Source organism: Danio rerio, chromosome 17 (genome assembly GCF_052040795.2).
Source record: "Danio rerio strain M-AB ecotype USA chromosome 17, GRCz13ab, whole genome shotgun sequence".
In the NCBI taxonomy this organism is placed as follows: domain Eukaryota; kingdom Metazoa; phylum Chordata; class Actinopteri; order Cypriniformes; family Danionidae; genus Danio; species Danio rerio.
Window position 1 is genome coordinate 26,145,407 of NC_141037.1, and position 15,597 is coordinate 26,161,003.

The following is a 15,597-nucleotide window of genomic DNA, read 5'->3' on the forward strand; positions in this document are numbered from 1 at the left end:
TCGCAGAGCCAGCGCTGCTGCGCATGCGCGCCTTCCAATTCTCTCTCTCACACGTGTTTCCCGTGCAGACGGACGCACGCGGAACGGTAAGATGGCGGCGGACGGAGGCCGAGCTGCGTTACCCTGCGCCTTCAGCCCTAAATCACATCAGTTTCTGGCTCTCTGCGCGCAAGATGGGAGACTGCGAATCTGGAATACCGAGAGCAAAACCCTACAACAGGAATACGTGCCTTCCGCGCATCTGAGCGCAGCCTGTACGTGTGTGACATGGGGTCCGTGCCGAGCAGTTCAGGTAACGTTAGCGCACAGCAGTCGGGGGATGAGGCCTGTTATAACACATTGCACCGTTGCTGTATCTTCAGCTCTATTTAGTGGGGTGTTTTTCACGAATGCGATCCTAAAACTGAACTGGGGGTCATTTAGTAATGTCTGTTATGGCTGTGTTATAAGTGCGCTCGTGCAGTGCGCTGCGCACATGTTGAGTGTGGCACATGTTCAGAAACAGGCCGCGAGCTCCACACGTCCTGCACAAAATCACACACAAAGCATTGAAAAAGCTCTAAGCTGATGCCAGAACGTCGTTTGCTTACCCATACAGGACTCCTACACTTAGTTTATCCTTCTGCTGAGTGTCTGTGCCTAATGGCATTGGTAGAATAAGTTGATACTGACAAAAGTGATGGTTTTGTGTAAGTTGTTTTGTAACAAAAAGTATGTCAACGCGTGTGTTCGTGTTACAAATGTTTGTCGTTTCAGTTATCCGCGTTTTATTTAGAGTGATTTGAGTGAAATGACGAATGGTCACATGGCGGTGGTTTACTTGTTGCTGTTTGATAAATCAAAGATCAGCACCTAACCACTTCAATACGATGGAGGTAATGGATAATTCTGTCAGAAGATTACATTATTAAGCTTTGACAAGTAACTATTGCATTGTGACTAGTTACAGACAGCAAATGCTGCATATAGAAATCAAATATTCACGTTCTGTTTTCACATTTTCTTGTTCATTTGTTTCTGGTACTAATTCCAAAGTTTTCCAATTAGTCAACATTGGTAGTAGTGACTAGATATTAGGAGGAGTTGAAATGGCTTCTCTTTGTTTTACAGTATATGCACTTGCACTGTACATACCCTGGAAAGCACTGTGTTATGCCAAGCTCTGGAAAAATGGAAAAACCTTAAATTATAAATTATTATTTAGATTAGTTAATTACAGACAATAGCTCACTAAATGTATATTCAGTTGTTTTCTGACCATAAATATTCAGGGGAAGATTGATAGTTTTGTGTATATACTTAACATTACTCAGTTAATGTATCTACAAATGGTAAATCCACATTAAAATTAAAGTTTTGAGGTGGTCTCTCAATTTATTTTTTTTACAGCTGCCTGTTTATGACTATAATGGGTTCAGGTTAATTTCAAGTTATCACCAAGGTATCTTAATTTCGAGTATTAAAATACTGTAAATGTTTTTAAAATATACTTTAAGTACAAAGCAAATGCAGAACAGGTCTGTCATAAAGTAGTACTGGTAAAGTACAGATTCAGGAAGTCAATGCCAAAGATTTGTCTCCAATATCAGTGTTTGTTTTCTGTAAGGTAAAATTACTATCTTATTTAAAAACTGTTGTTGAAATAAAATGGATACTAGCAAGTATTTGATAACTTAAATGTTTCTTAGTAGGTGATGTGGTTTAAAGTTGTCTTATCGGAAATTGGTGAATTGACGTGGAATAATTTCAAGTAGAAAAAACTTGTGTTGAACTTTAATAGACTGTGTTTTAATGATAATGTTTTTTTGTGTTTTAGGAGGTGCCTCAGAGGAAGAGGAGGAAATGTGATGCGGCTTCATCAGCTGAGCAGTCAGATCTGTTGGCACTGGCCACTGCTGCTGGCACCATCCTCATCTACAGCACACTGAAGGGAGACCTGCATTGTACATTGGTGAGAAATCATGACCATTAATTATAGTATTCATAGCGCACATCTCAAAGATTTGAGAGGTTTTACTTCAATTTTTCCAAAAGAGATAATCAAATTGCAAAATAACAAGATTCTTAAGGGATAAAGTAGGTAATAGATGTTAATGATGATTTACCATAACAGGATGGAGGACACAGTGGGCCTGTGAACAGCGTCCAGTGGCATCCAGAAGACTCTGTGTTATACAGCGGTTCAGATGACACACACATAGCCGAGTGGGACTTGAAAACGGGGAAAGTTTGCTGGTAAGTGTTCGATGTTTGACCAGTGTGGGTTTCTTGCTTTATTTCTGTTGTTTTACCCTTTGTGTATTGTTCAATTAAATACCATTTCAATATTTAAGTGGCTGTTTTTGCCTCATTAAATGTCATTATAATGAATTTTTTAAATGCAAATCCTTGACAGCATATACATTCTGCCTTGGTGGTGGTTTTCTCTTTTTGGATGAGGTTAAATGTGTAATGTTACGGCTGATCATCAGTTGGTCCCATTAACCCATTAGATAAGGCACTGCAGACAAGTTTCTGGCTTTTATATGGAGTTCTATGGAGTATGTTCACTTGCTATGCTTACTATGTACTGAGAGCTGAAGTGCTTATTTTGATTTTATTAGGCATATCAAGATCAAGTGCACAAATGTTTCTCTTATAACACACAAACACACATTTCAAATAAAAGCCAGAACCTAAGGCCCAGTCCCAATTCTACCCCTTAGCATTTCCCCATTACTTCTACCCCTCATTTTGCATGTTCATGTGAAGGGGTAGGGTGTCCCAATTCTCTTTAGCTTCAAGGTGTTGGGCTAAGGGAAAGGGCTAGATAGCTTTTGAAACTTGAGATTTTCCAAGGCCAAACTAGAAACCAAGGGGTACAAAAAATTTCCCAGAATACAACGGCAACATGGCTGGCACGCAAGTCAGGAGACGCATCAATTTATTAATAAATTTTTTGCCATTATGAATTTTTACAACAAATGTTTAAATACATTCATAACAGAGTTTGTGTTTTACGGTCATGCTTTAAAAAAATGATTTTAAAAAAGCTAAATTTCACTATCCATAATCCATAATAATAACTCCTGTATCAGTCCCACAACATACTTTTACATGTCACTCTGACACTCCGATACCCTGTAAAAAAGTCTAATGGCTGGTTATTATCGTATTAGCGTTAATGTTGTTTTCTTGTTTTTATAGATGAATAGGGCCATAGTGGAAATGCACAGTACAGTTATGAGCTTATTGTCACATTATATTGTTATGACAACAAGATATTGTTGCCTTAGGTGAATTCCTGAAGGTAAATACCAAAAAATAATGCAACTGGAATAACTACAATAAAGAGCTTACGATTACGTGTTAGGGTGTTGTAGTGGTCTCCCATTTCTTAGGGGACACTTAGGGGATTGTTTTAGGAAGCTCTTCACACTATTTTGAAGGGGTAGGGGTAAAAAATAAGAAAAGAAATGGGATTGGGCCTAAGTTTTTTTTTTTTGTTTTTTTTTTTTTTTTTTTGAAAATAAGTTATTGGAGCAAAAACAGACACTAACATAACAAAGGCTAGTAAAATAGTGTATTGTTGAGGACAATACATTTTCTCAAAATATGGTTTAAAATAAGGTTGGTCACCACAAATCATCATATTTGCTCAAACAGAGAAAGTTGTGGCTAAATTAAGAGTTAATTGTCCCCAACAGCACGCAAGGGTTAACTGTACATGTTCTGTGTTTAGCAAATGGAAGGCAGACAGATCCGCTATCAGCAGCCTGTGTATAAGTCCAGATGGAAAGATGCTGCTCTCTGCAGGAATGACCATCAAGATGTGGGACCTGGAGACTAAGGAAGTGTACAGGGTAAGACTGAGCTCTGTTCATACTGACAGCCACAGATAAATCACAACAAAGGCTTCAGATTTAAAAATCAATCTTCCCAATGTGCAGAAATTCACAGGTCACTCTACCATGGTTACGACTCTATGCTTTGCCACAACACGACCTCCAGACAGCAATGGGATGTATTTCCTTTCAGGAGCCGTACATGACAGACTCCTGAGTGTGTGGTATGTTACAGCTTTGCTATTTGACATTGGTGCGCAACAATAAGACCGTAATGATTTTTTAATGCTCATTGTCATTTAAAATAAAGACAGAAGCGATAGACAAATAAGCAGTAAGATATTTTTCTTGGTTTGTTTTAAAGAGATCATGAAGTATGAAATCAAATTTTTAATTATCTTTTTAACATATAAAAGTCATTGTACTATGACCTTTGACCTAGCATTCTGTAAGTTTTAGACATCAATGCTTTCTTGTTGTTATTAAAACATTTAAATCCAGACCATAAGAATGTTTGAATTGGTCTGAAAGGGGCTCCTATTTTCACCCCTTTTTTCAAGATGTAAGTTAAGACTTTGGTTTCTCCTTGATGTGTCTAAGGTATACCCTGCTAAAAATATGAGTTTGGGACTAAGAAAACATTGTAGCTTGTGCTTTAAATGCAAATTAGCTGGTTCTCTCTGCCCACTATTACACCATGCATGTCTTCTTTTTCCTGCTGCAACACATCAGATAAATATCAGTCAGTGACAGAAACAGACTTGGATAAAGTTTATGAGTCAAAATAGCAAGCAAATTGATGTATTTGTTGTGAGGTTTATACAAGTTAATATAGACTGCTTTATAAAAGTCCATGATGCTACTGGATATGTTTATGCGCATTACTTTAGAGACATGTTAATAAGCGCCTGTCAATTAATTCAGTGAGAGAGGAAAACTGCACTCTCATGCCAAATTGCAGTGGGCATCAAAATTGCTGGTATTTTATCGTCAAGAAATAAAAAAAAACATTTATTTCACTCCAATATGACTGAAGTCACACTATATACCTACACATAGTTCTGTTCAAGCCGCTTCTAAAAGTTGATTTTGCATCATAGGTGACTTAATTAATGCTATGAAATGCCCTCTTCTAAATTATATCCTCTTTAGTCCCCACCTACCACAGAGTGCCAAGGCTTTTTTGTGATTATAACTCTATATTTGCACTGCACTAGAGCTGCACAATTAATCGTAAAAAGATCGCAATCTCGATTCGACCCCTAGATGATCTTAATCCAGCATTTCTACGATTCTGCCAATCATATTTTCAAGATCAGGGGAGAAGCAAAGGCGGCCGCACGGGTCTTTTCATTCTTTCTCATACATTGCTCTGAGACATGGACACCTCCAAATGATGTTAAAAGAGTCACACTGTATTTATAAAGTATAATTCACCTAAAAATGTCATTTTTGTCTTAATAATGCTGTATTCGTGGCTGGGAAATCACTCGTGACGTGAGCTGCTGACTGTAAGCTGTAGTGCGGGCGCGCGACTACTTAATGATAGACGATTATTGTTTTTGTTTTTTTTTGACAAAAAAACAATAATAATTGCGCCAATTCATATTATCCTTTATTTTACATCTACAGACTATTCTGTAGCTATTCTCATTTTAGCCAGAATCGTGCAGCTCTACACTGCACAGGATGGCTGTTGAGTCTTGTTTTAAATCTACTCTTTCTTCATGTCCAAATAGTTGGAGTTCTATGAGAAAGTTCAGACCTGATTTTACCCCTGTGTTTTTGTTTTCACACAATGGTATGTACTGTGTAGGCAGAATCCGTAATTATAATGTTCTGTAATTCAACTGTTGTTCTAATTCAGTGGATGATTTAAGAAACCTGTCAAAATGGTGATTCAAAGTGGACTCAAACTGCATTGGTTCATTCTACATTAGGACACAAGTTAACCTTAGAAAAAACAATTCAACCTAAATTTTAAAATTGGCTTGTTTTCATTCAATAAACCACAGATTTCTATCCAAATGAAATCTGCTTCATGGTATTGTCAGTATTGTATACTCCAAAGGTCTGTGCATGCCAGGATGATTTCTTACATTTATTTGTCGTTGAAAGTCTTGACACTAAAGAAAGTCTGGCACACTGTGGCACCGGTCTGTGTGAGAACACATTTTTAAGGATAAGAAAGATGTATCAAGGAAGGGAAAGATTAACCTGGAGCTGCTTTTTTCATGAGGAGTTATGCCTGGTTTATACTTCTGTGTTGAGTGATCGGCGGGACCCACAGCACATGCCTTGCGTCTTGCCCTGCATTTATACTTCTGCGCACTGTTTATGTTCCTCTGCAATAACACTTCCGAAACGCTAGCGGGTAGTGAGGTGTTTATATTCCTCTGTGTTGAGTTTCTTTGCTGGTGTTTTGTTTTTTCTGAATGCTTCCTTAATGTACAAGTGGCTCAATCTCGCTTGTTTTGAGGCAGAAACCGGCGAACGTGCAACAACTTTAACTATAAGGTAAACACAAAGCAACAGTCTCCATCTGCAGCTCCTTCACGGGACTCAACACTTGTAAACACTTGCTCCAATGGACTCGAGTGGCTCTGTCCGGCCCACACTTGTCAGTGTTACCAAGCCGACCATTCACCGAGCTTGCGATACGCATTGTTGCGACGTGTAGTAGACATTTTTTTATGAGGTGCGCGTCAGCAAGGCCGACAGCCACGGCGAGAGCTATGCGTCCACGTGTAGCATATGCATGCTCTTGATGCAGAAGTATAAATCCCCCTTTATGATAGCGAATAAAAATAAAATATCAATAAAATAAAAATGTCAATAAAAGGGAGTTATGGAAAGAAGTTGCAGATCAAATAGTATATGATGGTGTTTCTTTTCACATAATTTTCTTTTGCGTCTCTTAAGCACCATCTAATGTCAGAGAGAATTTTTGCACAGTGTGTTCTTCCCCGGTGAAAATCTCTTGTGTGTGAATGCTGAAAAATGTCTCTGCTCATGTTAAGCATAAACAAAAATCGTCCTGATTTGCACAAGCCTTTTGATTATGGAATTGTGATGATCTTTAAACTGATGTGTTTTTTTATTTTGTTGCCTTTTTGCTCCTTAGGCAGGTACGGTCCGATGGCAAAGACAAGAACTCTGTGGTGTCTTTTACTCTGACAGATGAACCCCAACACATAGACCTTCAGACATCCAACAGCAAAGATGAGGTTAGGATCTTTTTCACATTTTTTTTGACTCATTAGCCCTCTAATCTGAGTTTACAGTCATGTGCATATTATTTTTAACACCCCTCTGTGTGTTTTTCAGGCTGTGCGGTTAGCAGTGGTTTGTAAGGATGGGCAGCTTCATCTTTTTGAGCACTTTTTGAATGGGTCAGTTTGTCTTTCTCTTCATAAATATCAGTGTAAATATTTTAAATCTTTAAAACTAGATTGTGCTGAAGCTGATGTTGGTATTTGTCTCCCACAGGCAGTGTAAGAAGCCACTGTCTCCAGCGTGTTCCCTTCAGGTGTCCACTATGAAGGGAGAGTCTCCAGTGCCTGTGCCTCTACTGGCAGCTGCTCTGTGTGCGGACAGACAGAACCTGATGCTGGCATATGGACATCACCTGCAGCCCGTCATGGAGAAAACAGTGAGTACAGCAGAGACTCCTGTTTGATTATAAGAAGTTATTTAATTGGTTAGTTGTACTATCATGCCATGTTTCTTTCCCCAGCCTTTTAACACATCAGAGAGGCACACATGCTTGAACCGAGATGTACATGCCACACTTTCTCTTTCTGTAGACACGACTGTCTCCAAGGTAAGACTTGCATGTGTGCTGTTAATGTATATTTTATATTTTTAAATGATTAAATATTGATTGTATCATCATCATTATTATTGACTCGGCATACTTTTTAAAAACAATCAAAATTACAGCTTTTTTTGTTCTGCATACTTATTATACATGTTTTTTTACAAGTTGCATGACTACCCTGATATTTTACTTTCATCATATTTATTGGTCAAACTGCAGTACAATGTATGTGAACTACACATTTAATAGATGAAATGTTTAAAGAAATGTTTAATCACTTACAACTTAAATATACACTATATAAAAAAAAGCAAGTCTTAGGCTCTGTTTGGCATCTTTATTATATTCTAAAAAAATGTACTTGATTTACTTGTGAAATCTCTTTTTTTGAATTAAAAGAAAGTTAAAAGTGATTTTCTTTAGATTTTCTTATTCTATATCAATGAATATATTACTTGTCTGCTACCTGTATCTTCTGCATCACTGGCATGCCATTACTTAAGAGTCATTAATTAATTTACTGCACTTATTTGAACATTTTCCTCTAGGTGAAGACACCAGTTGTAAATCAGCAAAGCAAAGTTTTAATCCCAGGAGTTCCAGGACATAAGGCACCAATTAAATTAACTCCCAATGAAGGAGAGAAAAGGAAAAAAGGGGCCAGTACTACAGAGGTAAGACCACATTTTGTCACAGCTGCCTTGGATGTTTTCTTTGTATTTAGATCTTACACCATAAAACATCTATTTTCCCAGAATACTACAAAGAAAGTTTTCTTCTGTAATGCTCCCCTATGTTTAGTATAGATTTATAAACTGTTGTCCTTACAATCTTTTGAACCATAGCATTATTAAATGAAACCCCAGTTTTTCCTCTAGGTTTTTCTTTTTCAGCTGTGATGTTAGGCCTTTTACACAGATCTTCCAACTGCCCATGGCATTATTTCTATGACGCATGCCTTGAGCGCAGTATTACAAGTCGAGATCGAGTATGCAAATTTCTTTGCTTGCTGTACATAAGCTGTAATCTAGCCGTGGTGGGATTTAATTTTGGTGTGGCGCTCCACCTTGGAAGAATAGATGTAGCAAAAGCCATGGACCCATTAGTGATTATTTCTTTCTCGTTAGCATTACCAGCTCTGAGTAAGCAGCAGCTGTCTGCTATTAGTTTTCACCTGCTGAAGATAGTCATTGACTAGCATTTGTAGCTCTGTCCTCTTCTTAAAAAGAGCCCAATCTCATTTGAATTTAGTGACAGTCACCAAAACGCCAAAATTGTAAAAAGCGGCATAATTGGTCCCTAATGTTACGGTGTCTTCCTTAGGAATTTTCTAATTCAAAATCAATACAAGGATTTTACATGCTCATGAAATGTCCAGTGTTGCCAAATTTAGGTGACTTTTTCCAGCCCAAAAGTTTTCCAAAACATTTTATTGAATTTTAATTTATTTAATGCAAAGTTAACAGATGTTTTCACTCCTGATTTAAATGTGTCTAATGATGGAGCACATCTGATCATTTCTGGAAGCTGATTTCAGCAGCGAAGGACATATAGTAGCTGAAAGCCAATTCACCCTGCTTTGACTGAATTTCTAATTCAGGGGCAGGCAAACTCTGTCCTGGAGGGCCGTTGTCCTGCATAGTTTAGCTCCAACTCTAAGCAAACACACCTGAACATGCTAATCTGTGTCTTCAGGATCGCTAATTATTTATAAGCAGCTGTATTTGATCAGAGTTTGAGCTACACTGTGCAGGACATCGCCCTCCAGGACCGAGTTTGCCCACCCCTGTAAAATGTAGTTTATATGATCCTAAAGATCTTAGTGATTGGTTTGTGTTCAGTGAGCCTATCGGTTATGTATTGAGGTCCTAGACCATTTAGTGATTTATAAATTAAAATAGTAATACTTTAAAATCTATTTTAAATGTAACCGCAAAAACCTTGTTTTACCCACACAGTCAAATTTAAAATCGCCCAATTGGACAGAAAACCGCCCAATCTGGCAACACTGAAAATGTCAAACTGGTCTCTTTGACACATGTTCATTTTTCAATTTTGTGAAAGACTTGCAGTTGAGAATTCAATTACACTTTGTGTAAAAATGCTTATATAGTTTTTTTTTAACATGATAATCCTCTCTATCCTGCTGTAGGTGTCTATCGAGGAACGGTTGGAGCAGATTGAGTTGAGTGCTGGAAGAAAAGGTGCTGATAAAGGCTCGTCCTCCCTGCAGACAGACAGTTTTGCTGTGCTGCTTGTCCAGGGCTTAGAGAGCAAAGATGAGAAGATCCTTAATGTAAGTTGCACTACAGAAATGCTTGTAATCATCTGAATTACGATCACTTTAAAACAGGGGTCACCAAACTTAGTCCAGGAGGGCCGTTGTCCCTGCAGGGTTTAGCTCTAACTTGCCTTAACACACCTGCCTGATTGTTTCAAGTATACCTAGTAAAGCTGCAGTCACACTCGGCTTTTCCTCCCGTAGACTTCCATTCATATGCATGTGAATGCGTCAGACTGGAAACGCAGGGTCATGCGTCAAGTTTCGCAGGTTGCTGCGGTGCAAAGTTCAAGCTTGGTGAACTCTGACCTGTGAAATTGCATCACTAGACTGCGTGAGACCAATCGAGGATCAAAACATGACCTGCCTAGACAGAAATTAAAAATATGGAAATTTTTTAAATGTCTAATAAGCTTGTTTAATCCCGCCCCTTTTCGCCACGCTGCACGACAGAATATCGCATGCTTAAACTCTAATGTGACTGCAGCTTATGACCTTAATTGGCTTGTTCACGTGGGTTTGATTAGGGTTGGAGCTGAAATCTCCCTCCATGAACAAGTTTGGTGACCCCTGCTTTAAAATATAAGTTAGGAACTCTGCAGGGTTTTAAGTGTGCAGTGACAAGTAGTCCTTGCCTTTTGAAAGTTGTTCATGTACGCCTTCTGATTTGTTTTATTGTAACAGAAAATATTTCAAACCAAAAAAGAGACGTTGATCAAGAACACTGTTGCTCGGTTACCACCTCCTGCTGTCCTGCCATTGCTGGAAGAGGTATGTTGTCATTTTGACATTGTATTATATACATACATGCATGTTAAACTGCCTTTCAAACGTTTAGGGTTAATAGTTTTTATTTGGCTTAAATTGAGGAGTCATTTAACATACAAAAACGTGTCCGTAGGGTCTTAAAGTTTTTAGCTAGTATTTATACAACTAGATCTGCTTGTTTTCACACATTATTTTAAATATGTGAATATTAAGATGAATATGAATGTAAAGAAATAACTAATTACAATTTAGTTTTAGTTTTTGATGGGGCAAGTTAAAAAAATCTGCTGGGCCATTAAAATCATTCGTGTTAGCTCTATACAAGTCTGAAATGTAATTGATGCTCTGAAAAAGTTCCTAAGAAGTCTTAAATTTGACTTGGTGAAACCTGCAGAAACCCGGTACATAACAGCATACTAAAATGATTTCAGAAAAAAAGGTTCTTTGTTATAAAGAAAACCCATTGTAATTCATTATCTTATTAATTTGCTGGTTATGTTTTGTTTTTAATTTAATAAATGCAGCTTTGGTGAGCATAGGAGATTTATTTTAAAACCCTTTGTTTTATTTTAATGATTTTTTGTGTTTTGTTTTAGCTCTCCAGAAGACTGCAGGGACATCCATACGCGTAAGTCACTTCTGTTCATGTTTGTTTATTTTTTTTAGGGTTTTTAAAGCTGAGCTTTTTATAACACCTGATTTTGTTTTTCTCCGCAGGGCTTTGCTTATAGTTCATTGGTTTAAGGCTGTACTTACGCAACACACATCATACTTGTCTTCAGTAAGTGTGTACTAGTTAATAAGGTTTTGTTGCTGCCGTTTCATCTTTGTATTTATGGTAGATTATATCATGTTTTTGTGTCTTGCTCATTTTTTGTGTGCATCTCTTTTCCCGTCAGTTGCCAGATCTAGTGTCTCAGTTGGGCTCAATCTACCAAATGATCGAGAGCAGGGTGAAGTTATATCATCAGATCACCAGACTCCATGGAAAACTCTACCTGCTCATGACACAGGTGAGCTGCTCAAAACAAGCGACCAGAACACATTAGGAGTTAAGTGCAGCTTGAATTTATTTTTCTGGGCAAATTTTTAAACTTTTTTTCCCACTAGGTGGCGACAAGCAACAGTGCAACAAAAGTTGGTGAAATTGATCACACAGCAAAGCTGGTATATGAAGAAGGTAAAGAATTTCCTTTATTTTAAAAGAATTAGAATCTGATATAAGTAAATGTATTTCTGACACAACAAAAACAAAGATTGTAAAATGTGATCCTCTTTAAATTTTGCAAGTTTTGTCTAACAATCATGGTGCCAACACTTTTTTTTTTTTTTTACTGAAGAAATTGGAAAATTTTGGAAGAGATCTTGTAGCAGACAATGCTTTTGAATGATATATTCAGAATGAGAATGTGCCTCAAACTAGTTTTAGATTAAAAGCAGGCATCTATTTGACATGTTTTGTGTGGTTGGCAAATGTACAAGTATATTGTCTCGCGTTTCTGTATGACAGTAACAGAATCAACAGAAAGATAAATACAGTGGTCCCTCATTATTCGCGAGAGTCAAGTTTTAAAAATAACCTGCAATAGGTGAAAGTTGTGAAGTAGTCAGCTTTATTTTTACAATTATTATAGAGGTTTTAAATCTGTAAAACCCCTCACTACATACTTTATACACTTTCCTCAGACAGGCATTCACATTTTCACACATTTTTCTCTAGCTTAAACACTCTAAAAATTCTAACCTTTGTAGAAAAATAAGTCTAATATTATAAAATGAAACCAAAGATTAAAACCATCTAATCTTCATTTATTTATTCTTTAATGGCACCCTAAATCAACACAACTTCCATCTTTAGTATGTCCAGAAGGTCAACTTCTAGTGCGAAGGTTGGCGTCTTCCTCTGCCTTTAGGGTGTTACTGCAGGTGCCTTTGACGGTGCAGAACGTTTTTCGACATTGTGAAGAGGAAAATTCCAAACATACAATACAGCAGTTCAAAGTCAAATCTTCGATCTTCGCTAGCAGTGTATGTAAATTTAGCAAGCTGAATGCATTCTGTAGTGTACAGGAGACACGGCATGGAGGAGATTGATTGACAGTGGTATACAGCTAATTAGGACACAGAACACAATGTGCTAATCAGAACATCAAATAGAATGACAAAAATCAGCGAAACTGCTAAAAAGTAAACTGCGTTACAGTGAAGGACCACAGTACTCCATTTTTGCTATTTAAATCAGATAGTTAACTCTTAAACTTTCTTTTTATTATATTTATAAATATATACACATATATACATGCATGAATACATACATACATACCAAACCTGTAATTCTGCTTAAAATATATACAATTTATATAATTTTTTTTTCTCAGAAGTTTTTAGATGGAATGTTTTGACTTTATCCTTTAATGCTGATATGGCAATAAAATACATAGAGATCTTTTTTTTTCCTCTTTTTTTTTTTTTTTTCTACAGAGTCTTCAGAGGATGAAGATTCAGGAGATGAAGGTCGTCCTGAGGATGACTCTGATGTAAGAGTCTTTCTTTCCCACTTGCTGTTATTGTCGATTTGCAAAATTAATAACATAACATAATAATTTAATTATGTTGATTTGTTTTTTCAGAACTGGGAGGAGGATGAGGAGGCTATGGAGGTGACTGGAGACAAAAAGAACCACAAAGATGAGGAAGACCAAGACATGAATGAGGAATCAAAAGCAAATGGAGACTCAGATCTGGACCCTGAAAATGAGAGTGAGGAGGAATAGTACTCAATCAGGCTGCAGGATTCAGATAAAAGGACCCTTACATTTATATATATGATTTTGTTTTACTTTTCATTTTATTGTAACAAAACAAAAAGGTGAAGTTTTATAGAGTTTCGATAACCGTTGCGGCCTGGATCTGTGGTTGTCCTTTTTTGAACTGTTATGACCCAGACTGACAGCCCAAACAAACACATTCGAGGTCCATTTCAGTCGCTTTTCCCTTGATTTGGAAACGGCCTCTGTTTTGTTGCCCGGCTTTTTATGGGATTCTCTGGGGTTCCCAAAATCTCCATCTCCCTGCAAGATTACATTCTTAATTGGGCGTCCCATGTCCATAAGATCCCATTATATGACATGATCATGATTCTGCTCATCATCAGTGTCCATCTTTAATTTATCTGTGGTCATTACACTCGCTGTCACAGTCATTTCTCATGTCTGACTTCTGTGTCCTGTGTGTGATTTGAGAAGAAGATTATTACACCCTCTGGAGTCATGACTGTTCTCAGTTTTGAGGACAAAACAATGTGAAGCTTTCCCAGAAAAACGAATATCCTAAAAACAGTCACAGAGGTGTGTATGATAATTATACAGTGGTTGCAGCCAACCAGAACTTTTCATGCAAACAATATATCAACAACTGTTGTACAGTTTAAATGAAATAAATACTGTTTTTGTTCTCATCGCTTGTTTACTGGATCTTCTCTTGGATCTATTCATGGAGATTATATAGTTATGCTTATTGTGAATCCATTCGGTTAGAATAGTAAAGGTTCAAAACATGCATTGTAATTATATATATATATATATATATATATATATATATATATATATATATATATATATATATAATTTTTATATTATATTTTAACCCTACAAGGTCCACTGTTGTAATATTTCAACATTAGTTTTAGCTGTACAAAAATCTGCACACATTTTTCTCTTCAAGATTGCACTCTCAACTCGGATTCTGTTAAGTCTTGCAATGCTGTTAACTGTTCATTTGCAATGAACTCGCAAACCTTTCCTTAAATTGCAGCATCTTGTTTTACTAAACATAATAAATACTTGCATAAAATATCAGTGTATATATATATATATATATATATATATATATATATATACACACACACACACACACACACACACACACACACACACACACACACACACACACAGGCCTGTAGCCAGCCTGGTGAAAGGGTGGTTCTTTATTTTTTTTAAAAAGTGGAGCTAAAAAAACACTAAAAACCAGCCCATCATCATTTAGGCAAATTATAAATAACAAACTGGCCAGCACATTCAACTTTCCTCAGTCAGAATTTGACCATTTGAATAAAAATAGCAATAATAATGTAGAGCTTTACAATTTATCTAGCCTCTTGTAAAAAAAAAAAAAAAAAGTGCATTTGACTTAATATTTAAATTCATTTTAACATGAGCCACTTTTGGAACTTCATATCTTTTTACTGCTCTTTTTTTTTTTTTTGTTTCAAGAGTAATGCCCAAGATTTAGAACAAAACCTGTAAACTGTTTTCTCTATTTAAAAACAATACAGTAGTGAAAGATGACTTCTCTTTTGTCAGATTGTGTGTTTTCCAGCAGCTGGATGTTGGACTTATGAAAATAATTGTTTGCGTTGGCCAAAACTATTGAGAATTACACTGTTTTCATTCATTCATTTTCTTTTCGGCTTAGTCCCTTTATTAATCCGAGGTCGCCACATCGGAATGAACCGCCAACTTATCCAGCATATGTTTTACGGAGCGGATACCCTTCCAGATGCAACCCATCTCTGGGAAACATCCATACACACTCATTCACACTCATACATACGTACAATTTAGCCTACCCAATTCACCTGTACTGCATGTCTTTGGACTGTGGGGGACCCCCCACTGTTATATATATTTAAACAAAAATGATAATTAATCTATTGCAAATGTTTTATCGAAAAATGGCATCTCTTCATGTCTGTTGTGAGTCATTTCTAATCCCAAGCTGTTTTAGAAACCCAGAGGAGACAAAAAGAGACCAATTTTAACTGCTCACTATCCTAAACTTACACATAAACAGATGTATTTTGCTATCTTTGGACAAATAAAGGTAGTTTTATTTTATTTATTTGA

General features: G+C 36.8%; 1 protein-coding gene across 2 annotated transcripts; it reads left to right on the top strand.

Moving 5' to 3' along the window:
- The first annotated feature begins 64 nt into the window (after positions 1–64).
- On the top strand, positions 65–14,148 carry wdr43 (WD repeat domain 43). Of its 2 annotated transcripts, NM_001018166.1 has the most exon segments (18): positions 67–292; positions 1,817–1,951; positions 2,114–2,235; positions 3,722–3,842; positions 3,930–4,048; positions 6,949–7,051; positions 7,152–7,216; positions 7,314–7,476; positions 7,561–7,647; positions 8,193–8,318; positions 9,797–9,940; positions 10,610–10,696; positions 11,290–11,321; positions 11,411–11,474; positions 11,593–11,706; positions 11,804–11,873; positions 13,175–13,230; positions 13,324–14,148. In NM_001018166.1, coding segments are annotated over 18 exon segments (1,953 nt in total). In that variant the 5' UTR covers positions 67–91; the 3' UTR covers positions 13,468–14,148.
- Positions 14,149–15,597: the final 1,449 nt, after the last annotated feature.